The sequence below is a fragment of the Suncus etruscus genome, chromosome 8 (genome assembly GCF_024139225.1).
Source record: "Suncus etruscus isolate mSunEtr1 chromosome 8, mSunEtr1.pri.cur, whole genome shotgun sequence".
In the NCBI taxonomy this organism is placed as follows: domain Eukaryota; kingdom Metazoa; phylum Chordata; class Mammalia; order Eulipotyphla; family Soricidae; genus Suncus; species Suncus etruscus.
This window is the reverse complement of record NC_064855.1, coordinates 66821533-66845240: the sequence shown is the minus strand read 5'-3', so window position 1 is coordinate 66845240 and position 23708 is coordinate 66821533. Positions and strand designations below refer to the sequence as shown.

General features: G+C 42.0%; 2 protein-coding genes across 2 annotated transcripts; one reads left to right on the top strand and one right to left on the bottom strand.

Annotated features, from left to right (window-relative positions):
* Positions 1-8365: 8365 nt before the first annotated feature.
* On the bottom strand, positions 8366-9130 carry LOC126015960 (transcription initiation factor TFIID subunit 9-like). The gene has a single exon (XM_049778489.1). It carries the CDS (start codon positions 9128-9130, stop codon positions 8366-8368), a length of 765 nt encoding a protein of 254 aa, XP_049634446.1.
* A 4754-nt stretch (positions 9131-13884) lies between these two features.
* Positions 13885-17106, top strand: LOC126015959 (uncharacterized). Its single transcript, XM_049778488.1, has 3 exons — positions 13885-14442; positions 14819-14873; positions 16040-17106. Exons 1-3 carry the CDS (start codon positions 13885-13887, stop codon positions 17104-17106), a joined length of 1680 nt encoding a protein of 559 aa, XP_049634445.1.
* The last annotated feature ends 6602 nt before the right edge of the window (positions 17107-23708 follow it).

Below are 23708 nucleotides of genomic sequence, written 5' to 3'. Positions count from 1 at the left end.
AGTCGAGAAATGACAGTAAAGAGAGAGAAGACAAGTGGTAAAACAAGGGTGCACGACAGGAGGTAGAATAAGCCTCGAAAGACCTGAAAGACAAAGTTTCCTCTAAAACAGGAAAGAGGGAAAGAGAGACAATGTAAATTATTTCTGCAAGAGGGGAAAGGAGTGGAAGGGGTTAGATCAAATGGCCTTTCTTTTCCTACTGAAGAAGGAGACTGATTTAAGGGGGCTAGTACCAAGGGCACTGTGACAGCAGCACAGCTCTGAAAGTAGATCTCCTGGCCCCAATTCCAACTTCAAGTCATACATACATTCTCTGCTCCGTATGCCAGCTATCAATGAATAACTTGGAAATGAAAGTGGTCAGGTAGAGATAAAATAAAAGAAAGTCTTCTCTCTGTGCTAGGTCACAGAAAACTGAGATCTTAGTTATTTCCTTCCCAAGGTGACCTCTAAATTGCTTCCTTTCCAGTACAGGACACATCTATCCAAAGAACAAATATTCTTTGAACAACAGAGGGAAAATCATGGTGAAAGTTTGGTGATAGAAACATGAACCAGCCATTTCATTCATAGATATTATCATAATGAGGCCTTTGAATATTAAAATCAAACAATTAAGTCAACAAACACTAACCTAGGATATGCTCCATGACTAGAAAAGAGACTACACTGGAAGGTCTATGCTGTCTAGTGTTTGCAGGGCTGCACATGAGAGAGGGGGCTATAATGAATGTGCAGGAACCAAAGGAGATAATTAGGACTTATAACAGCAGAAGCTGAATTCAAGATGAGGAATTACAGTGTGGCAATTATATAATGGCTCACAGACAAAACTAAATACCTTTTAAAGTAGCAAGTTCCAAAAAGTGGAAGATTTCAAGAATAGGGCAGATGATAATTAACTTGACAAGACAGTAGTTGAGTGTCAGAAGGTTCATTTATTAGGAACAAGTTTTCCTAACTTTGAAAAGACCTTCAGGATTTGGGAGCAAGGGGATGTAAGTAGTAGTTGGTCCTATGCACAACAGAAAAAATTTATGAGGCTTATGAATTTGCTTACTCATGTTGCTTTGCAATGAATAAAATGTGGCAAGTATAATGCTATTTCTTTTCAGAATTTTGTAGAAAATATATGATAAACAAGGTAGCATTAGTTGTAATATTACTTACTTTTTATTAAAAGTATTTTACCAGTTTGCATTTTCTCAAAAAAGATATTAAAACCACAGCTGGGTAGCATTTGAAGTTTTCTTCTTTAACATTTTTTTGGTTTGTTTTTTTGGGTCACACCCAGCAGCACTAGGGGTTCCTCTGGCTCTAAGCTCTGAAATTGCTCTGGCAGGCTTGGGGGGACCATATGGGATGCTGGGATTTGAACACTGTCCTTCTACTTGTAAGGCAAACGCCTTACCTCATGCTATCTCTCTGGTCCACTAACCATTTTTTTTTAACAATTTTTTTAAGACTTAAAGTGTGTTCTCACCTTCAAAAGTGAGTAACTTTTCCTGAAGAAACTTTTCTAGTACAGGTATTATTATTATTTTATGGTCTTTAGGGCTTCCACAGACCCTATTTTAATGTGTAGCGGTGCAAACATGTATGCGTGTAATCCACCAAAGTATTAGCAGTTAACAACGTACAACTTTTTGATACTTTTGTACAAGAACTCACATGAAAATACAGCAATGTGTCTCACACACCACAGAGCCATCAGCTGTGGTACATTAGAGTAGCATGTTGATAACCATCATTTCCTTGTTTCATAAACTGGCATCTTTACTCTTCCTGAGAGCTAAGAATATATTTTTGCCACTGTATAAATTTAAGCAGTCACCCCATTTGTGTCACTTTAAAATATCTTGACACTATCCTTCCTGAGTTTCTTTCAGTCTTAAAAAAATTGGGCTTATTTTATCCCAATTGATTTGGTCACAAATACTTTTTGTTTAGAAAGAATCTCATATTTCTGCCATTCTGTTAGATAGGTTAAGGCCCTTAAAAATCTGCTCTTCTGGGCCCGGAGAGATAGCACAGCGGTGTTTGCCTTGCAATCAGCCGATCCAGGACCAAAGGTGGTTGGTTCGAATCCCGGTGTCCCATATGGTCCCCCGTGCCTGCCAGGAGCTATTTCTGAGCAGACAGCCAGAAGTAACCCCTGAGCACCGCTGGGTGTGGCCCAAAACCCAAAAAAAAAAAAAATCTGCTCTTCTTTTTAAATCCACTGTCAGGAATATAAGATGAGATTTTAACTTTTACATTGTATTTTTTTTTCTTTTTGAATAAGACAGATAATCAGAACTCCCTAAGGAAAACTGAGGAGAAGATTCAATTTTTCTTAAGATTTTTACGTCCTTAGGCTAACATCTGGATATTGCCATCAAACTGTGTTCTGGAACACAATCATTCTATGTAAGAACTGCCCAAAGTATAAGTAAACAAGGAACCCCATTCCTGAAGTCCCATATCTCAATAGCAGCTACCACACAACTTAATATATAAAACTACAAAATACCTAGTAAAACTGGAAAACAGAAGACTTCTCACAGACAAATTCAGAGGAGTCAAGTGAATCCTTCCTTAGAAATTATTTCTAAGAATCTTTGTGTTTATAACAGAATTTTAAATAAAAGCTAGTTAATTCATGGCTCATTCAAAAATGCATCAAATGCTTAAGACTATTATTTCATAGTAAAGTTTCACATAAAGAGGAAGTCAAGGAATACAAGACTACACAAGTGTTGGAGTCTTGTCAAAGTTCTTACTTTGTTCCTTATTAAAAATGGTCTGCGGGCCCAGAGAGATAGCACAGTGGTGTTTGCCTTGCAAGCAGCCGATCCAGGACCTAAGGTGGTTAGTTCGAATCCCGGTGTCCCATATGGTCCCCCCGTGCCTGTCGGGAGCTATTTCTGAGCAGATAGCCAGGAGTAACTCCTGAGCACTGCCGGGTATGGCCCAAAAACCAAAAAAAAAAAAAAAAAAAAAAAGGTCTGCACTAGGGCTGAAGAAGGAGGAAGTGCTACAGTTCAAGGTTTTCAGAATCACGTAGACCTTTTGTAACAGAAGCCAGGAAAGATTGGGGAATCTGGAGATGAGAACTATTGGAGTGTTGCCAAGTTCTCCTTTCCAAAATACCAAATATACTCTACATAAAGGAAAGAGTATTATTATTGCTGACTTTTTTTTTCCATCTTGGTAGAAGATGGAGGTGAATAAAGTCTAAGAATGCCTCTATGAATCTTCTTACCTGCAGGCGATATCTTCTGGTTTTAGAAGGAGTTTCAAGTTGATGGGATTCTTTTTTTTTTTTTTATCTTTATTTAAACACCGTGATTACAAACATGATTATAGTTGTATGATGGGATTCTTTTACATCTGTTTTTCAAGTTCATCAGAACACTTGAAGTTCCTTTCTTCATTTTCTATTTTTATTTTTTTGCCATAGCTAGCCAGTGTTCAGGGCATAGTTCTGGCTCTGCACTCAGGATTCACTGTTGGGGATCATATAGGGTACCCAGCTGGCTATGTGCAAGGCAAATGCCTTACTTGATGGACTATTTTTCTACTCTATCAAAGTTCCTTTGGACATTTTCATGTAACTCCCAGACTTTCAAAAATCATGACAATTTCTGCCAACAGTAAAATAGTATAGAAAAGGTTAATAAAAGGACAAAACAATAATACAGGGGTTGCCTTTTGCCTTACTTGTACCTACTTCTGATTATATACCCAGTTCCACATATACCAGAAGTTATTCCTGGGCATAGAGTCAAGAATAAGGCCTGAGCATTGTTGGGTATGGTTCAACTTCCTCCACTGCAAAGAAGGAACCTTGGGTGCTCCCCAATAAAATATATCAACATATTCTTTTTTCAGTTAAAGGGAAGAAAAGTTTGAAGTGAAAACTAATTGGATGTTGGTATGGAGAGATAATACAGAGGGTAGGTCACTTGTCTTGCATGTAGCCAACCCATGTTAGATCCCTGTCATCTCATATTTTCCCCTGAAAACTGCTAGGAGTGATTCTTGACTGCAGAGCTAGAAGTAACATCATAGAATCTTTGTTTGTGGCACCAAACCAAAAATAATTTGATGTTTAATTTATCATCTTTTCACAAACTTTCCTTTGCTTCAACATAAGGGTGAGAGGTCAGGAAGTAGTTACCTGATATCACAATGTCATGTGAGCAGGAATCTGCTGGAGGCTTCTGGAGCATGTTTGAGTTTCCTGCATGGATAAGAACATAGCAGGGATATGGACTGAGAGGGTAATAAATTAAGGGAATAGCAAGAAGTAGTAGTTGAGAAATAATGGGAAGTAGGGGTCAAGAATCTCAGGTACATCAGTAGTGTAGAGGAGTGGTATAGCTAACTATACAACCAGTAGAGCCAACCATGAAATCTAGAGACCCAAGCACAACAATCAAATTTAAGCATGTACTGTCAAGGAAGCAAACTGGATGTTTAGGTTGGGGAGAGAGGGAATCTAGGAACACTGGTGGATGCTAATTGGCATTGGTGGTAAAACTGATACTGGGACATAGTATACCTAAAACTTACCTATGAATGGCTTTGAAAATCATGTTGTCTAAATAAAAATTTTTTTATAAAATTAAAGTTAAAAGATAAATTTTTTTTTACCTTTCTGCTTTAAATGCAGAATTGACACCTGAAATAGCACATCTTGTGATAAAGATAAGACTAGGAGAATTGCCAAGATAGTGACACTAACATCACTGAATTGCTGAACCACAACTAGGCTGCCTACCTCCAGATTTCTTATTATACTAGAAAAGTAATCCACCATCTGCTAAAACTATGGTGAATTGGATTCTCTGTCACTCATTAATATATGAAACTAAGATAATTTTCATATAATTTTATAGAAGAGAACTAACTTGATACTATTTTTCTAATAATATATAATATTGAATTAAGAATAAAGATATTTCCCAACTATGAATATCAGTCTGAAGGCAAACTTATAAAACAGCATTTTAAAACTATGCATCAGTTACTGAAATCCACCACCTTTACCCCAAATCCATCAACTCACTTCTAAATTATTTGATTTGTTGATATAACACTAAGTAGATTTATGATCAATTCAGAAGCTTTTGATAAATTGAGTTTTTTTTACTATTAATCTTAAAGAAACTTCAGACCAACTAGTGGTATGAAAATTCCATAACATAAAGATCTTTTGAATCTGGTGAAACTTCTTTTTCTCAAATTGAAATAAGACTCTTATAATCTGTTTAATCTACTTAGTAAGTCTCTACTCCATTTCATAGAAGCCAAAATGCCAGAGTCTCAAGCAAAACATCATGTTAAAGCAATCTTCCAGTACTTTAAATCAGAAGATGGAAAATTTGCCGCATTTTAGGTACATCCTAGAAAAGAGCCTATAGGCCTCATACTTCTCAAAGCATGATTTTGAGTCAGGAGCACCAAACAGATTTGGGAGTTTGTGAGAAATGTCATTTCATGCCCCAGTCCTGACCTATTGAGTTATATTCAGCATTGATGCAAGATCTTTAAAGATTTCAATGCTTGTGTGAAAAGAGCAAGTGTGAAAAGCTTGGCCAATGCATCATTCAACTTTCATTTTCTAGATGTCAAAAGTTGATAATGATCCTCCATTCCTAGGGCAGGAACTGGTGAGCTATGAAATGGTCCCATCACAAATGGGGAGAAATTGTGAAAACAAAAACACAAGAAAAGAATCCTTACCTTGGGATGGCATTTCAGACCCCACTCTGTAACAATGCTGTTCCACTTCATAGAGGCTAAAGTTATGTAAGCAGTCCTTATATGGTAATGTTTCCCAAATTTAAACAATGATCACTTGTCTTCCCAAAATATTATTGTCTAAGCTTTTGTTATTTTAATGTATGTTATTAAATATGAAAAGTCATCAAAGAATGTATAAAAGTCTATGTGTATAGTTATTATATACCTATAAAAAAACAAACAAATTTTCTAATTAAATACTAGCAAGGTTACAACACTGAAAATTTAAATCCACAAATTCAATGTGGTAGGGAATACTATTTTGCTGAAATTAAATTTCAAAGGTTGTCTCAAGTTGCATTTTGTTTATTTTCTTTCCTTTTACTGACTTCTATAGAAATGGCTTTAGTACTAATATTAGTACTAATTAATACTAATTACCAACCAGTACTAATTTAGTACTATAAGCTTTAGTACTAATATTTCTAATGCTAATACTACACCTATTCACTTAGGTATACCAAATATATGACATAGTACAAATCTTATGAGACTATTATCTAAAATTCAATACAATCTAATCTTAAACACGAAACTATCAATGAGAAATTCACAAATGTAAAATTTAAAAGTAGCTTGTTAAACTGTCTTATTCCTTTGAAGATAAAGTTAATAATGCAATGTCATTAGAATATTAATTGAATAGTAAATCTAGCTACCACTTAAATAAGAAACAGAACAATGATTTACAGTATTATATTTCGCTATGGAACTATTCCCAGTTGATACAAGCAATACATACTAATTGTGTACAAAATTTTTTCTATATTTTTCTTATACATTAGCTAAAGTGATTAAAATGTGAATATTTACATTATTGATAACAAAATTAGAATTACTTATTCTTTGAATTGATTCACTAATACATGGTTCACTTTACTTACACTGAAAAGATTCTGCTCTATGACTGAAGAGATAATACAGTGGGTAACATATGCCTTGCATGTGTTCAAGTCATGTTCTATCCAAGTCAGGTATGGTACCCAAAGACAAAATAAAAGAATGAGTAACTATAAATAACTTTGTACATCAAACGTTCTGGGAATTTTGGTGAAGGTATTTTTGGCTGTTAGCATTTAAATTGGTGGACCTGCACAATTGAATTGGAGATACTGGTGAGAGGGTGAGGCTTTGGGATTTTGTGGGGAGGAAGTACACTAATGTGGGTGTGGTGTTGTAGTTATGTACATGAAAAACCATTATCAATAGTATTGTAAACCATAGAATCTCAATCAATAAAAATAAATAACTTTTTAAAAATGTAAAAATATTGGTAGACCTGAGTAAAACAGGCTGCTCTTCATAGAATGGGTGAACTCATTCAGTTAGTTGAAGGACCAAAAAATAAAAAACTACCAACTTCTCCCAAGAAATCTCTAGCCTGATCTTTGGCTAAAACTACCTACTGGCCTGGCCTGCCTACTGGCCTGTTCTGCAGAAATTGATTGCACTAGCATCCAGAAGACCATGAGCCAGTTTCTGAAAGTTATTTCTCTTTCTATGCATCTGTATAAAGAACTATAGTTAAACACTTTCTAAAAGTTCTCTTGAGAACCTCAACCAATATATCTCCTTTTCTGGAGGGAAAAGGAAGAGTTTGGACACACTCTTGGTGCTCAGGCTTATTCCTGGCTCTATACTCAAAGATTACTCCTGGCAGGGATTGGGGTGTGGTGCTGGGGATCAAACTGAGGTTTATTGATCAAACTTCAGTTTCCCTGAAGGCAGGGGAAAACCTTCCCAGCTATAATATCTTTCTAGCTTCCCAACCTCCTTGTCTATAAAAGAAAAATGTCAATAGTGGAAAAGATGAAGCCAAAAGAGAAAGAGATCAAGTATATTCGTGTAGCTGAGTCCAACTTCCCACTTCAACAATCAGTTTTACATGAACCAATAAGTGATCTTTTTCATTAAGTTGACTCGAAGTTGGGGTATCTGTTACCTGAATATAGAAACTTGACTAATATTAGGTCTAATTTCTCTCTCACATGTTTTCCTTCCCAGTAAATAGCAAGAGACATATGTACTATTTTAATTTATGAATAATTATTAATAAAAATTCTATCTAAATAATGAGCTTCAAGCTGATGTCATTTATCTTACCTCAAAATGACATAAACAATATTTTTATACATTGGCAACACATTTGAAACTTACCAAAGAATTTTGACAAATGTTTATTATTTGACCTTATAGTTTATTTTTTATAATAATTCACAAATTTATTTTAAAACAGAACTTTGAGTTACATGACCCCCACATCTGAAAGAAGCTATGATCCAAACATCTAAAGACACTAGCAGTGACATGCTAGTGGTAATGGCAACTTAAGAGTTGTTGCTGATTATTCCTGTTAGTGATGAGGTAAACTGCTTCTGAAAATACCATAAATACTAACAGTCAACTTGATAAATGAAGACTTTCTTTTATAAAGGCCAATGAAAAACAATTTTTAAACTTAAGGAAAACCCAACACATAAATGTCAAAATACAGTAACTATAGTTTCTCAAAATTCAGAATGCATTTTTTTAACTCAATGCAATGAACTCAAAGCAAGTACACATCAAAGCTAGATTAAAACTTGTAATAGTGATTGTCATTATTTTTACGTTTCCTTTTCACTGCTTTTTTTGATGATTCCCTGGCAGTATTTTGTGATGACACCATATTTTTGGTAATAAGAGTGTTTTTGAATCCTATTAGTGATGGATTGAGAGAGACATTTTGAACTGTTGATGCTGTACGAATTGATGCTTTTCCAGGAATTGATGCTTTTCTAGCTGGGGTCTGTGAGATGGGCCTCTGCACAGTACACCTTTGCCCTGTAAAGGATATTGGAGCCCCTGATTTGGTTGCTACATACATTGTTTGTGGGGTTGGTGTGCCAGACGTAGTGCCTGAACCAACACTTAACACCGAAGATGTTATTCCTCCTGCAGAAGTAGATGCCATATTTTGTAAAGACTTAAGTCTATAGTTCGGCGCAGTCAAGCAGTATCTATCAGGTGGTAACCTAGGGCCAGAATATAGCTTGATCAATGGCAAAGGGATCTGATTTCTTTGCCTTGCAATATCCAATAAAAAAGCTCTTGGGGGAGGAGAGGTAAAAGACTTTTCAGCCTGACACTGGATTGCCAATCGCACATCATCTGCATCAACAGTTGCTTTCTTAGCATGGCCTGAATAGACTTTTGCATCCTCTAGAATTGTAGTCACATATCGGAAGGCAAACTCCAGCAACTGATTTATAACTCTCGGCTCATAGTCTGTAACCCCCATATCCTTCAGGATTTGTGCCACTACCTCTGCATCTTTCGGCATGTTCTTGGGAAAAGCCATATCGTCAGTGTCCGTGATTTCCATTGATCAGACTTCTCCAGCTAAATCGCCCACTTAAACGTATTTCAGTCCTGATCTTGATCCAAGTTCGTTGCCCAGTGTAGTTTTTCCAACACCTGGAAGTACCGGTGGTGAGCAGGACGTTGGGAAGCAATATGACCCTTGACCCAACGGCTCCCGGAAAGGGGGGAGTGGGGGCGATACACTCTCGCGAGGCTACACTGGGAGGAGCCGGATCTAGAATTTATTTTTAATGGGCTTTATTTATATAAAATAATTTTAATAAAATTATTTATAAAAAGCTAAAATAAAATAATTCTATACAAATCCTTCACTAGCTAAGGATGTTGAAAAATAATAACAACATCAATTGCATCCATCTAGTAAAGCCCATTATAGTTGTGTATTCAGTATGCTCAGTTTAGGAAGTCAAGTTTCTGAAGGTTTGGAAAATTACAGTGAAAGCAAGGCTCAGGATTCATTTTACATTTTGGGTTATAGCACTAAATCATTATTTTCCTTTCGTAAGTTAATTCCTTGTTTTGTGCTCGAAGGAGAGCTCAGCTCTTTTCTCCCATGGTTGTTCATTTGTTATTTTGAATGGATTTATCTTCCCCGTTGCTATGTTTCTGATCTTCCGCTTAACAAGAACATATTACCCTGTATAATATTTCAAGCCACTTGTGTTCTCTAATGAACTAGATAATCTGGACGCTAGTCAGTTTTGAAGAGAAGCATGCTTTAGAGAGGGCATTGCTTTCCCATAAGAATAAAACAAGGAAATAAAATCAAATTGTGACTAGTTATTAGAAGCAAATTCTCAAAGATATGTAAAACAAACAATATGAATCGCGCTCTGTCTTCACCTGGAGAACGAAAGAAAAAAGACAAATGCATCATATGGTCATATTGAAAAAAAGTCAAACTTTGAAAAAGAATTCTGCTCTCTTTGCAACTTAATATTTCCTCTTTCTTAGATACACATTATAAGGCAATTATTTCCTATGAAATAAGTTTTCCCCAAACACAGCATAATAATGCTTATAATAAAGCACAAAATAGTTTTGCTAGAATTCCTAGCTGTATTTTTTAAAAAAAAAATATTCCAATGGTTAGTTTTAGAATATATTTTTGCTATACTCTAAAATACATCATACAATAAAATTTGTTGAGGTTATAATTAAGATTGATTTTTGATTTAAAAATCTTATTATGAGGCCAGAGAGAAAATAGAGGTAGGGTGTTTGCCTTGCATGAAGCAAATCCTGGACTGACTGTGGTTGAAATACCGGCATCCCATATGATCCCCCGTGTTTGCCAGGTGCGATATCTGAGCGCAGAGCCAGGAGAAACCCCTGAGTGCTCTGGGTGTGACCCCAAAAACCAAAAAATAAAATAAAAATAAAAATAAAAATCTTATTACTCTGAGTATTTTCTATCTGAAATCTAGAAAATTTTATTCATTTTCCCCTAGGAATTTAGATGGAGACATTCAGCGTATGCATATCTTTATAGAGAATTCATTTAGATGAATTACATTAGGTGTGTGTGTGTGTGTGTGTGTGTGTGTGTGTGTGTGTGTGAGAGAGAGAGAGAGAGAGAGAGAAAGAGAGAGAGAGAAGTGAGAGAGAGAAAGGTGTTTCTACAACACACAGATAGCCTTACAGCTTTAAATCTCTACAGTAAGAGAAGGCAATTACCAGTTCATCATTTACCAGCTTTCTTCAGTTCTTCTTTCTTCTCCATCAACCAGTTTTCTCTTTCTATTTGTTGATGCTTGCTTCAATACAGCTATGTTCTTCTCATACCCTCTCATACAAGAACAACTTATCAGAATAATATGTTATCATAATATAGGTGATTTTTTTTTACCTAAGTGTATTTTTTATGCTCTATCCAGTACTCAGAGTACTGTACTGCTCAGGCTTTGCAGTGAAAGGATTACCTTAATCACCCTAGCTGTGCTCAGGGGCCTCCAGGGTTTTGCCCACAATGCTCTAGGGAACATTTGGTATAGAGGATTGACCCTGGGTTGGGCACATGCCTGGCATGCTTCCTAACCACTGGATTATATACTGGCACTGAAAGTTGATCCTGTAGACTCAAGGAATTTCTATAGTTGTTTCCTCATTTTAATGCAGGAAGTATCCCTGATTCTTATCAATTTTGGCTACTATTCCTTAGAAATTTTTGCCACACACACTGTCATGAGATGTTTAGTACTAGCCCCAATTGTAAAGTAAGTTTATATCTAGAGGGAGAACTGTAGCAACAATTTATATCTGGAAATGCTGAAAAACTTCTGCTGACAGTCCAACAAAAAATAAGTAAAATAGCATGCAAGTGTCATTAATACCAAAGAAAGCTTTTGAGTATAGGTGAAAATGATGTTCCTATGGGAATGTTGCACTGGTAAAGGGGGGGGGTGTTCTTTTTATGACTGAAATCTAACTACAAACATGTTTGTAATTATGATGCTTAAATAAATAAAGATATTATTTAAGAAAAAAAAGAATTTTGTTAACTCAGCAGTAGGACTTTTCCAAACCATCATGGGTGGCCAAAATAACTGCTCATTCAAGGCCAAATGTTATCCTGGATGGACCTCACAGAGTAAAGAGAAGAAATACAAAGTTTAATTAAAAGGAGCTCATCAAAGCTAAAAGATCAACCTTGCTTAATTAAACTGTAAACATTTTGGAGAACCGAATATTTAAGTGATGTATCTTATTTCTCAGACACCCTTTGTCTGATCTTGAACTCTGTCCAGGAAGTCCAAAGCCAGCCAGAAATAGTGGTTGTATTTTTTTCCTCCCTCTGTCCCTAAGGAGATAACTCAGGGTTCCACAATCCCACTTGTTATTTCTTTTCAATGTCTTAAGGAGAGGGATGGCACTTCCCTTTTCATTCTCTGCATTGGACCTACTCAGTTGTTCTATGACTTGGCCAATGGTGCAAAAATACAGCCTTAAAAAGGCTCCAAGTTATGCTCAGGGCTGGTGTACATGCCCAATTTTTGGAGAGCTTTATCACTCAGTAAAGAATAAAGAAAGCTTTACTGAGTGGTAAAGCTCGAAGAAAAAAAAAAAAAGGCTCCAAGTTAACCTGTGTCCAGCAGAAGTCTGGATCATTTTGGAGAAGCTGGGGGTGGGTGGGGGGGAGATAATGGTAACATCTATAATCCTTGTTTTGACGGTTTCATGCTTACTCTCATGGCATAGATGTATAAACTCTCAAAAGCTAAGCTATGCCCTTGAATTTTGCCAAGTTTTGATGTCTAACCATGATTTTCTTATTACCATGACACTTCACCTACATCGATGGGAGAAGACTCTTGTCCAAATATTCCTAGTCAATGAAGAAGGATTCACAGCTATCTGTAGTGTATCCTTTTTATTTTAGAATGAGATGACCTCTGTGCGTGTGCTTTTTTAAAAATTAGCTAATTCAAGATAGAGCATTTGCTATGCACCTGGCCGACTCAGTTGATAAGTGGCTAAGAATCCCACATGGTCCCCTGAGCATCACCAGGAGTTGAAAAGGAATAAGATCCATGCCGGGTTTTACTTAGATCCATGCCGGGTTTTACTTAGATCCATGCCGGGTTTTACTTAGGTTTTACCCAATGATCCGCGCTATCGAGCCGGAAACCCTACCTCACCAATGGTTTGCGTTACTGTGGCGGAAGTCCCGCCTCTACTCCTACCTCACCCAATGATCCGCGCTATCGAGCCGGAAACCCTACCTCACCAATGGTTTGCGTTACTGTGGCGGAAGTCCCGCCTCTACCCCTACCTCACCCAATGATCTGTGTTACCATGGTGGAAACCCAGCCCTCAAGGAAGTGCATCATTCTACTTCCTTCTCCTCCCATTTCCCATCTTATATAAGGGGTAACCAGCCGTAGCACGAGGTCTTTCTGGCTTTGCTCTGTGGGAGGAGGCTGTAGACCCTGGTACCAGAATAAAAGAATCCACCTAAGCGTTTGCTTGAGTTGGTTTCCCTTCATTTCTCCGAGACGGAGCAGAATTTGGAATCCTCGGACCGGACATTTTGGCGAGCCAGCCAGGAGATACCAGATCTGCCCGGAGCGGGGGTAGTGAACGGACCACTCGGTGGGTTCTAATTAATGTAGCTTGTGTTGTTGTGTGTTGTTGGTTGTAACTTGTTGTGAGTAGAAGCTAGCACTGTATCTTGTATCTTGTGTTGTTGGTTGTAACTTGTTGTGAGTAGAAGCTAGCACTGTATCTTGTATCTTGTGTTGTTGGTTGTAACTTGTTGTGAGTAGAAGCTAGCACTGTATCTTATGTTGTCGGTTGTAACTTGTTTCGGGTAGAAATTGGCAGTATACTTTATGTTGTTGTGACTGGATGTGCATCAAAAATGGAAGTAGGGAAATGGTAGGGTGACCGAGGACCTGAGAGTCCCCACTCGAAGTGGATACCGGGTGGTAGTGAATTGACGAGTTCAGAAACTATAGGTCACGACCCTGGAGGGCCCCCAGGAGTTCGAGTTTGCAGCGGGGAAGACGTTCCCCAGGCTGCTGTGGTGAACCTTATTTCTATTAATTAGAGGTTTCTGTTTTTGAGTTTTGCTCCTCTGTTCTGTCTTGTTCCATTGTAGTTGTGTCGTGTAAGTGTGTAGGTTCTGTAGACGTGTGTTGGCTTAAATTCTTTGAACTCTTCTATCCTCACCTCCTTTACCCCCCCCCCAAATCTTTTCCTCATCAACTCCTTTGATTTACTGTTCTCATTATGGGACAGAAGCAGACTACTCCTTTGTCCCTCACTCTGGACCACTGGTCAGAAGTGAGGACTCGTGCACAAAATCGTTCCCTAGCCGTGAAAAGGGGCAAGTGGCAGACATGCTGTGCTGCTGAGTGGCCAGCCTTTCAAGTTGGATGGCCAAAGGGGGGGTCTTTTTATATTTCCTTAGTTCGCAGAGTGAGAGACATCGTGTACCGACCGGGGCCGCATGGACATCCTGATCAAGAACCCTACATTCTCATGTGGGAGGACCTCTGTACCAGTCCCCCTGACTGGGTGCGGCCATTCCTCCCCCCCCCTAAACCTTCTTCTTTACAGCCGCTTTTGGAGCCTACGATCCTACCCATGAAGGAGAAAAGGGGATCGGAGTCACAGCCTAAAGAGGAGCGAGCTGTGCCCCGCATTTACCCTGACACTACGGACCTACTTCTCTTTGAACCCCCCCCTTACAACCCATCTGCTCGCACCCCTTCTGCTCCAGCAGGGGAGGCGACTGCAGAACCCCGTTCCCCATTAAATCTCTCCTTAGCTTCCCAGCCTTCCCACGTGCTCCAGGGGGCTGGGGGAGGAGCCGCTTCCCACGTGCTCCAGGGGGCTGGGGGAGGAGCAGCTTCCCACGTGCTGCAGGGAGAAGGGGGAGGAGCCGCTTCCCACGTGCTCCAGGGGGCTGGGGGAGGAGCAGCTTCCCACGTGCTCCAGGGGGCTGGGGGAGGAGCAGCTTCCCACGTGCTGCAGGAGGCTGGGGGAGGAACAGCTTCCCATGTGCTGCAGGGGGCTGGGGGAGGAACAGCTTCCCACGTGCTCCAGGGGGCTGGGGGAGGAGCAGCTTCCCACGTGCTGCAGGGGGCTGTGGAAGGAGCAGCTTCTCACGTGCTCCAGGGGGCAGGGGGAAGAGCAACTTGCTTGCCTCCATCATCCCCAGAGTCCTTGCCGGATGAGAGCCAGCGAGCAGGGCCAGCTGCGGGAACCCGCAGCAGGCAAAAAGATTCGACATTTGGAGCTTTGCCAATCATGCCGCTGAGGCCAGTAGGGCCCATGATGGACGATGGGAGGGGAGGGGAGATGCCTGCCCTCCAGTATTGGCCCTTCGCCACGTCTGACCTTTATAACTGGAAGCTTAACCATCCCTCTTTCTCTGAAGACCCCACTAGGTTAATTAATCTTTTAGATTCTCTGATGAACACCCACCAGCCTACTTGGGACGACTGCCAGCAGCTGCTTCGTACCCTGTTCACTACTGAAGAACAGGACCGCATTTTGGCAGCAGCCCGGAAAAATGTGATAGGACTAGATGGCTTGGTGACAACCAGACCTGATGTTATTGATGACTCTTTCCCCTTGCGGAGACCGGATTGGGACCCCAACACATATGAAGGTAGGGGGAATCTGTCCACCTATCGCCAGACTCTCATGAGAGGTCTCCGGGAAGCGGCTAGAAAGCCCACAAACCTAGCCAAGGTAAAAGAGGTAATACAGGGACCCGATGAGCCTCCCGGGGTTTTCCTAGAAAGGCTGATGGAATCATATAGGAGGTACACTCCTTTCGATCCAACCTCTGAAACTCATCAGGCTTCAGTCATTATGGCTTTTGTAGGACAGTCAGCAGCAGATATTAGAAAGAAACTCCAGAGGCTGGAGGATATCCAGGGAAAGACTTTACAAGACCTAGTAAAGGAGGCTGAGAAAGTGTTCAGTAAGAGAGAAACAAAGGAAGAAAGAGAGGAGCGACTAGAAAAGGAAAGAAGAGAGTGGCAGGAAAAGAGAGACAGGGAAAGGAAAGAAGCAGAGGAGAAAGAGAGAGAAGAGAGAGAGAGGAGGGAAGAACGGAAGGACAGAAGAAGGAATAAGGAACTGGCAAGGGTCTTGGCAGTAGCAGTAGACAGATCTAGCACAGGTCAGAAAGGTAGGGACCTGGGCCCACGAAGACGCCGACCCCTGGACAAGGACCAATGCGCTCGCTGCCGCCAGAGGGGACACTGGGCTCGGGAATGCACCCAACCCCCACGATCCCCTCGTGGCACCCAACCCCCACGATCCCCGCAACCTTCAAGGACCCTGGCCCTTGAATCTGAATAGGGGGGTCAGGGCTCCAACCCCCTCCGGGAGCTCAGGGCTAAATTTAAGGTGGAGGGGACTCCCATAGACTTTGAACTTGACACAGGGGCAGTATACTCGGTCCTAAAGAAACCTTTGGGACCCCTCTCTAGTAAGCAATCCTTAGTACAAGGAGCAAATGGAAGTAGCTATCGTTCCTGGACTACTTCCTGGACTATGGACTTGGGGAAAGGAGAAATCAAGCATTCTTTCCTGGTCATACCAAACTGCCCCTCACCTCTAATGGGACGAGACTTGCTAACCAAACTCAGAGCCCAGATAACCTTTGAAGAAACTGGTCCAGAAATTGCTTTTCTTAATCCCAGTGTTCAACCACTTACCACCTCCGTCCTGACCATCAGGGCTGAGGATGAATATAGACTGTTTACAGATGACCCCTTGCCAGTTGAAAGCCAAGACACCGACTTTTGGTTAAGACTAGTTCCAGAAGCTTGGGCTGAAACTGCTGGACTGGGGTTGTCTACCTTACAGGCTCCAGTAGTGGTAGAGTTAAAAACTACTGCTGTCCCTGTGAGAGTTAGGCAGTACCCCATGAGTCAGGAAGCGAAGAAAGGCATAACTCCTCATATCCGGAAACTTCTCCAACAAGGGGTCTTAGTAAAATGTCAGTCAGCCTGGAATACTCCATTACTCCCAGTTAAGAAGCCTGGAACTGGGGACTATCGGCCAGTACAGGACCTAAGGGCAGTTAACAGTCAGGTGGAAGTCATCCATCCCACTGTGCCAAACCCATACAATCTCCTCAGCACCCTAAGTCCTGAAAGAGTATGGTATAGTGTATTGGACTTAAAAGACGCTTTCTTTTGCCTGTCTCTACATCCAGCCAGTCAACCCTTATTTGCTTTTGAGTGGAGTGATCCTGAGGCAGGAATTTCAGGCCAACTAACCTGGACCAGATTGCCTCAGGGATTTAAGAACTCCCCTACCATCTTTGATGAGGCCTTGCACCAAGACTTAAGTCTCTTCCGCAGCCAGCACCCCCAGGTAACCCTGCTCCAGTATGTGGACGATATTTTACTTGCAGGAAAAACTGAAGAAGATTGCAAGCAGGCCACCCATGACCTGCTGAAGGAACTTGCTCGGCCAGGGGTATAGAGCATCAGCTAAGAAGGCGCAGCTGTGCCAGAGAGAGGTGACGTTTCTGGGATACATGCTACGAGGGGGAAAGCGATGGCTGACGGAGGCCCGGAAGAAGGTCGTGGCACAGATCCCTGCACCTACTACTCGCCGGCAGTTACGTGAGTTTCTGGGGACGGCAGGTTTCTGCCGCCTCTGGATCCCTGGTTTCGCCAACTTGGCAGCCCCACTGTACCCCCTCACAAAAGGGGATGCCAAGTTTGAGTGGACCCATGAATGCCAAAGGGCGTTTGACTCTATCAAAACAGCTCTGCTCACAGCCCCAGCCCTGGCCCTCCCTGATGCTAGCAGGCCTTTTACCTTATATCTAGAAGAGAAAGGGGGAATGGCAAGGGGAGTGCTGACACAGACGCTGGGTCCGTGGAAAAGGCCGGTTGCCTATCTATCAAAGAAACTAGACCCAGTGGCCAGTGGGTGGCCTAAATGTTTGAGAGCAATAGCCGCAGCTGCACTTCTGGTAAAGGATGCAGATAAAATTTCCTTGGGACAAAAGCTGACTATAATAGCCCCTCATGCTCTGGAAAGTATAATTCGACAGCCCCCCGACCGTTGGCTCTCAAATGCCCGTATTACCCACTATCAGAGCATCCTTCTAGACAAAGGCAGAATAACTATCGGCCTACCTGTGATTCTCAACCCGGCCACCCTGCTCCCTGAAGAGTCAGAGACACCAGTGTTGCATAACTGCCAGGATTTGCTGGCCGAAGAGAGTGGGCTGAGAAGGGACCTACAGGACCAGCCATTAAAGAACCCTGATGTCATATGGTACACAGATGGGAGTAGTTTTCTCCAAGATGGAGAGAGACGAGCTGGGGCTGCAGTGGTGAGTGACCATGACGTTATCTGGTCCAAATGCCTGAAAGAGGGGACCTCTGCTCAGCGAGCTGAGTTGATAGCCCTTACCAGAGCACTAGAAATGGCAGCAGGAAAAAGGGCAACCATCTACACAGATAGCAGATATGCTTTCGGAACTGCCCATGTCCATGGCGCTATCTACCAAAGGAGGGGACTCCTGACATCTGCAGGAAAGGAAATTAAACACAAAGAAGAGATATTGCGTCTTTTATCTGCTCTTCTCCTACCCAAAGAACTGGCGATAGTTCACTGTCCAGGTCATCAAAAGGGAAAGGAAAACCGTCGCGTCCGGAAACAGAAGAGCTGATGAAGCAGCAAAGGCAGCAGCATCCCGCATGAAGGAGATCCCTGCACTTATTGTTACTGAACCTGACAACCTCCCACCAGTGTCAACAACTGTAGACTCCCTTTCTGAAGAACCAGAGGTAAATCAGTATCTGAAAACTCTTCACCAACTCACCCACTTGGGGGCCAGAAAAATGATGGAGTTAATTAAGGAATGGCCTCGGGTACCAAAACCAGAGAGGCTAAAGGAAATGGCCGAAAAAATTGTAAGGTCCTGCCAACCCTGTCAACTGGTAAATGCCTATCCTACTAAAATGGGAACCGGAAAGAGACTGAGAGGGGAGAGACCAGGCCAACATTGGGAGATTGATTTCACTGAAATCAAGCCTGCCAAATATGGACTAAAGTATTTGCTAGTCTTTGTAGATACATTTTCAGGTTGGGTGGAAGCCTACCCATGCAAGAAGGAAACAGCCCAGGTGGTGGCTAAGAAGATATTAGATGACATCTTCCCCAGGTTTGGACTTCCTCAGGTAATTGGGTCAGACAACGGACCAGCTTTTGTGGCCCAGGTAAGTCAGGGATTAGCCAAGACCCTGGGCATAAATTGGAAATTACACTGTTCGTATCGCCCGCAGAGCTCAGGGCAGGTAGAAAGAATGAACAGATCTATTAAGGAGACTTTAACCAAATTATCTCTAGAGACTGGCATAGGGGACTGGACTACCCTCCTACCTTCTGCCCTCTTCAGGGCTAGGAATACCCCTTTGCCCTCTTTGTGTAAACTAACTCCTTTTGAAGTGTTGTATGGTGCTCCCCCCCCGGTGTGAATGCTTTTTGAGCCTTATGATGTTTTCTCTTCCACCTCCACTCCCTTAGCAGCTCGGCTGGCCGCCATCGCTGCCCTACAAAGCCAAGTCTGGAAAGAACTCAGACAGGCATATGAACCCGGAGAATTGACGGTGCCACATCCCTTCAAGCCGGGAGACCAGGTCCTGGTGAGACGGCATCGCTCGCAGACACTGGAGCCTCGGTGGAAGGGACCTTATGTCGTCCTTCTGACCACCCCTACTGCTGTTAAGGTGGACGGCATTGCTTCCTGGGTTCACGCCTCCCATCTGAAACCTGCCCCTGCTGACCTCAACCGTAATGAGTGGAAAGTGGAGCGCACCGAGAATCCTCTCAAGATTCGAGTCCGGCGAACACACTCTAGCCCTGATATGCCCTCTGACTCTAACAATGCTCCTCCTGGCACTGGCTGAAGGAGGACTCGATGAGTCCATAAGCCCAGAAGAACTGGTAAAAAAAACTATTTGGAAACCCCTGTGACTGTGTGGGAGGCTATCAACTCAACAGTAGGCTCCTGTACACTCGAGCAGTAGACTGTGGAACTAGAATTGCTTACCTCCAGTCCCCTACTTCTTCCCAAGTGGGGGAAAAATCAGAATGGGTGTGTAGAGAAAAACCTCAACCCTTGCCTCCCTCTTCGGGGGGGAAGTGCCCTGCTCGATGTGTGGAGCTTACTCAAGTTCACTCCCGGTGCTATCGGGAGTATCGAGAGTGTACCAAAAATAACCGGGCATATCTGGTGGCCAGACTCACTGAAACTTACAAGGGGAGCATAGGAGGGAAATGGACAGTTAGTAGGCATAGATCTCCCTATGGAGTCGCAAGTTGCATGGCTGAAGTGGGAGACTTGGTCTGCTGGCCCCTAAAGGCACCCATTCACATCTCGGATGGTGGAGGGCCAACAGACCAGGAAAGAGAAAAAAAGGCCATAGACTGGGCTACAAAGGAAGTGGAGACTAAAATGCCTAAGTGGCCTCGGCACCCCTCCCTCCGACCCCGGATGCCTGCTGAGAAGTTAGATCCAAATACTCATGGCATCCTAGAAGAAACTCACAAACTTCTTAATCTCTCTAACCCTACTCTAGCTGCTGATTGTTGGCTTTGTATGAGAATGGGGGAAAATTGGCCTTTGGCTATCCCTGTCCAACTAGGTAATCTAACCTTTGCTTCTTCTAGCTGTACCTATGTCAAACCCTTTAAGGTAGTCCCCTATAGCTTTGAATCATCTGTTTGCTATTCGCATAACAGCACCGAATCTATAGACCTGGGTCAGGCAGGGGCTACTCAGTGTTCAGAAGTCCTACCTGCTCCCTCTAGCCCAGGGTGTTTACCTCCGGGACGGGCATGGATATGTGGTGGAAATTTGGCTTACTCTCTTTTTCCCCAGAACTGGACCGGAATATGCGTCCCAGCATTAGTGCTCCCCAACATTGACATCATTCCGGGGACAGAGTCCATCCCCTTGCCTAGCATAGATCTCTTAGGCGGCACCCGACGGTCTCGACGAGCTATAATGTTCCTGCCCCTACTGGTAGGGCTAGGGGTAGCGGGTGGACTAGCAACCGGAAGCGCAGGTCTAGCCATATCAATAGACAAATATGACAAACTCTCACAAAAATTAATTTCAGATGTGGACACAGTATATAGTTCCATTAATGATGTGCAGGACCAGCTTGACTCCGTGGCTGAAGTGGTATTACAAAATAGGCGGGGGTTAGATTTGATCCTGGCAGAGCAAGGAGGGCTTTGTGTGGCCTTGCAAGAAAAATGTTGTTTCTATACTAACAAGTCAGGAATAGTGCGAGACAGGATCAGACACCATCAAGAGGAGCTTGCCCAAAGAAGAAAAGAGCTATTAGATGGTCCCTTATGGTCCTTATGGGGTGGGATTCTCCCCTATCTAATGCCCCTACTGGGACCCCTCCTGAGCCTTTTACTTCTGGTAGCCATTGGTCCATGCATAATCAATCGGATCACTGCGTTCATACGAGCCCAGGTTGGGGACGTTAAACTTATGGTATTACGTCAACAATATCAAGAATTAGCTCAGGCAGATAATTTTAATCAGGAAGTGGAGGCCCCTGACCACATTAACTTCTAGGATTAGAAGTTTTTACTACAAGAAGTGGGGAGATGAAAAGGAATAAGATCCATGCCGGGTTTTACTTAGATCCATGCCGGGTTTTACTTAGATCCATGCCGGGTTTTACTTAGGTTTTACCCAATGATCCGCGCTATCGAGCCGGAAACCCTACCTCACCAATGGTTTGCGTTACTGTGGCGGAAGTCCCGCCTCTACTCCTACCTCACCCAATGATCCGCGCTATCGAGCCGGAAACCCTACCTCACCAATGGTTTGCGTTACTGTGGCGGAAGTCCCGCCTCTACCCCTACCTCACCCAATGATCTGTGTTACCATGGTGGAAACCCAGCCCTCAAGGAAGTGCATCATTCTACTTCCTTCTCCTCCCATTTCCCATCTTATATAAGGGGTAACCAGCCGTAGCACGAGGTCTTTCTGGCTTTGCTCTGTGGGAGGAGGCTGTAGACCCTGGTACCAGAATAAAAGAATCCACCTAAGCGTTTGCTTGAGTTGGTTTCCCTTCATTTCTCCGAGACGGAGCAGAATTTGGAATCCTCGGACCGGACAGAGTGATCCCTGAGTATAGAGTCAAAAGTAAGCCAGCGGTCTCACTGGATATGGCCCCAAATCAAAAAAAACTTTTTTAGCTTGTTCTCCACTGATCTATCCACAACTTCCTTCTATTTAAATAGTTCTCATAGTTAGAAACTTCCATGAACAGATTTGAACAAGGTGGTTTGAAGACTATGCAAAGTCTCAACTCTCTAAAGAATAAAACTCCTATGGACTGCCCTAATATTTGTGTACTACAAAGAAATTAACTCTTTGTAATAAGAGAAGACAACATTCCTTAGGGCATCCTGGGTCAAATTCAAATTTATGAATTAGAAGATAATAATATTGGACTAAAGTCATAAACATATCATCAAGGTTTAACATTGACCCCAATCTTTACCCATGCTACATTTTGGTATTGTTGTATGAGGAGAATATTAGACTTACTCTCATCCAGACCATGTTTTTGGAAATGGAAAAGAAACTGCAAGTATGTTTACTACTACTCCTACTTCAGATTTATAGTAGCTTAAAATGAGGACCCAGGTTATTCATCTTTCATCCAAAGATCTTTCCATCAATATATCTTTGACTTGGGAAAGTCTGATGCAACTAAAAGCAACTGGAAGATGGGATTAGCACACACCATCACCACCACTCCAAAAAAAAGAAGGGGAACATGAGTAGGGCACACTGATTTTGAAGAAAATGGAAGGAGTGAGTGAAATCAAAGCCCCTCTAGATTATTCCCCCAGTTCCCACAGGTTCTGTGAGTCTTGGGGAGGGATGTAGAACAGGATGGGGCAGTATCCCAGAGACAATGGGAAGCCTCACACATATTGCGGGAAGAGGTTGGAAAGATCATTATTATTTTTTGTTTTGTTTTGTTTTGTTTGGGGTCACACCTGGCAGCGCTCAGGGATTACTCCTGGCTCTATGCTCAGAAATCGCTCTTGGCAGGTTTGGGGAACCATATGGGATGCTGGGATTCAAACCACTGTCCTACATGCAAGGCAAATGCCTACCTCCATACTATCTCTCCGGTCCCTGGAAAGATCATTATTACCTGAAAAATTTGGAAATGTCAATCTTTTGGGTTTCACTTGGGTCTAACTAAGTAAAAAAGACAAGATCCTAAAGAATAAGAAGCAACTAAATGTGACCTTTCTCCCACTTTCTGTCTAGCACAAGCTTCTGAGAATGATCCAATAAAGACTCAAACTGGTGACCTCAGGGTATAAATAAGAGCCACAATTTATGTCCCACCTGACATTTAACATTTGGATATTGTAAAGCAAATAGCGGTGGAATTTTTCCTCTGACAATTTAAGATTTTACACTACCTTTTTATAAAATAGGTCAGTAGTAGGAACCCCAAGTTAGATGTAGAAAAGAACAAAGTGGTTAAACAACCCAGCCAAGAAATGAAATGGTCAAAGATCCAAACATGACCCAAATCTCAACTTGAAATCTAGTGTTCTCTCCCTGATCATCCCTAGTTTTATGGGGGGGGGGGAATTACAGAAGTTATAACAGATTCTATCACTCTAATGTGTCTGTCACAAAATAAAGTTGTTTAAAGTATTTTGTAATGTTTATGTTAAGGTATGTTTTATAATCCAAAGTCTTTCTCAGTATTTATTTAAACTTTAGTCTTTTTATCTTCCTGTCTCAGTAGTTATTGCATTTCAGTCTGCTTTGACAGCTTCCTCTTTCTCTTTCTGGATCTTTAAGCATTGGCCCTCCAGATTACTAGGTAGGTATATTCTTCTGCTAAGTGATCTCATCCCCTCCCTCAACTTTACATAGCTCCTGTTTATTCAGGACCCACAATTTAGTGCTCTGACTCGTTTTCCCTTTCCAAATTTTGTATTTACTTTTACTTCTCTACTGAGACGATTTGTGGGGATGGTTAGCATTAACCATATCTTAT

Coding starts and splice junctions, on each gene's coding strand:
- LOC126015960 (XM_049778489.1), bottom strand. CDS start 9,130: ATGGCTTTTCCCAAGAACATGCCGAAAGATGCAGAGGTAGTGGCACAA.
- LOC126015959 (XM_049778488.1), top strand. CDS start 13,885: ATGGGACAGAAGCAGACTACTCCTTTGTCCCTCACTCTGGACCACTGG. Junction 14,443..14,818: donor TAGCTTCCCAGCCTTCCCAC/GTGCTCCAGGGG, acceptor CATCATCCCCAG/AGTCCTTGCCGGATGAGAGC. Junction 14,874..16,039: donor GCTGCGGGAACCCGCAGCAG/GCAAAAAGATTC, acceptor GGACTCCCATAG/ACTTTGAACTTGACACAGGG.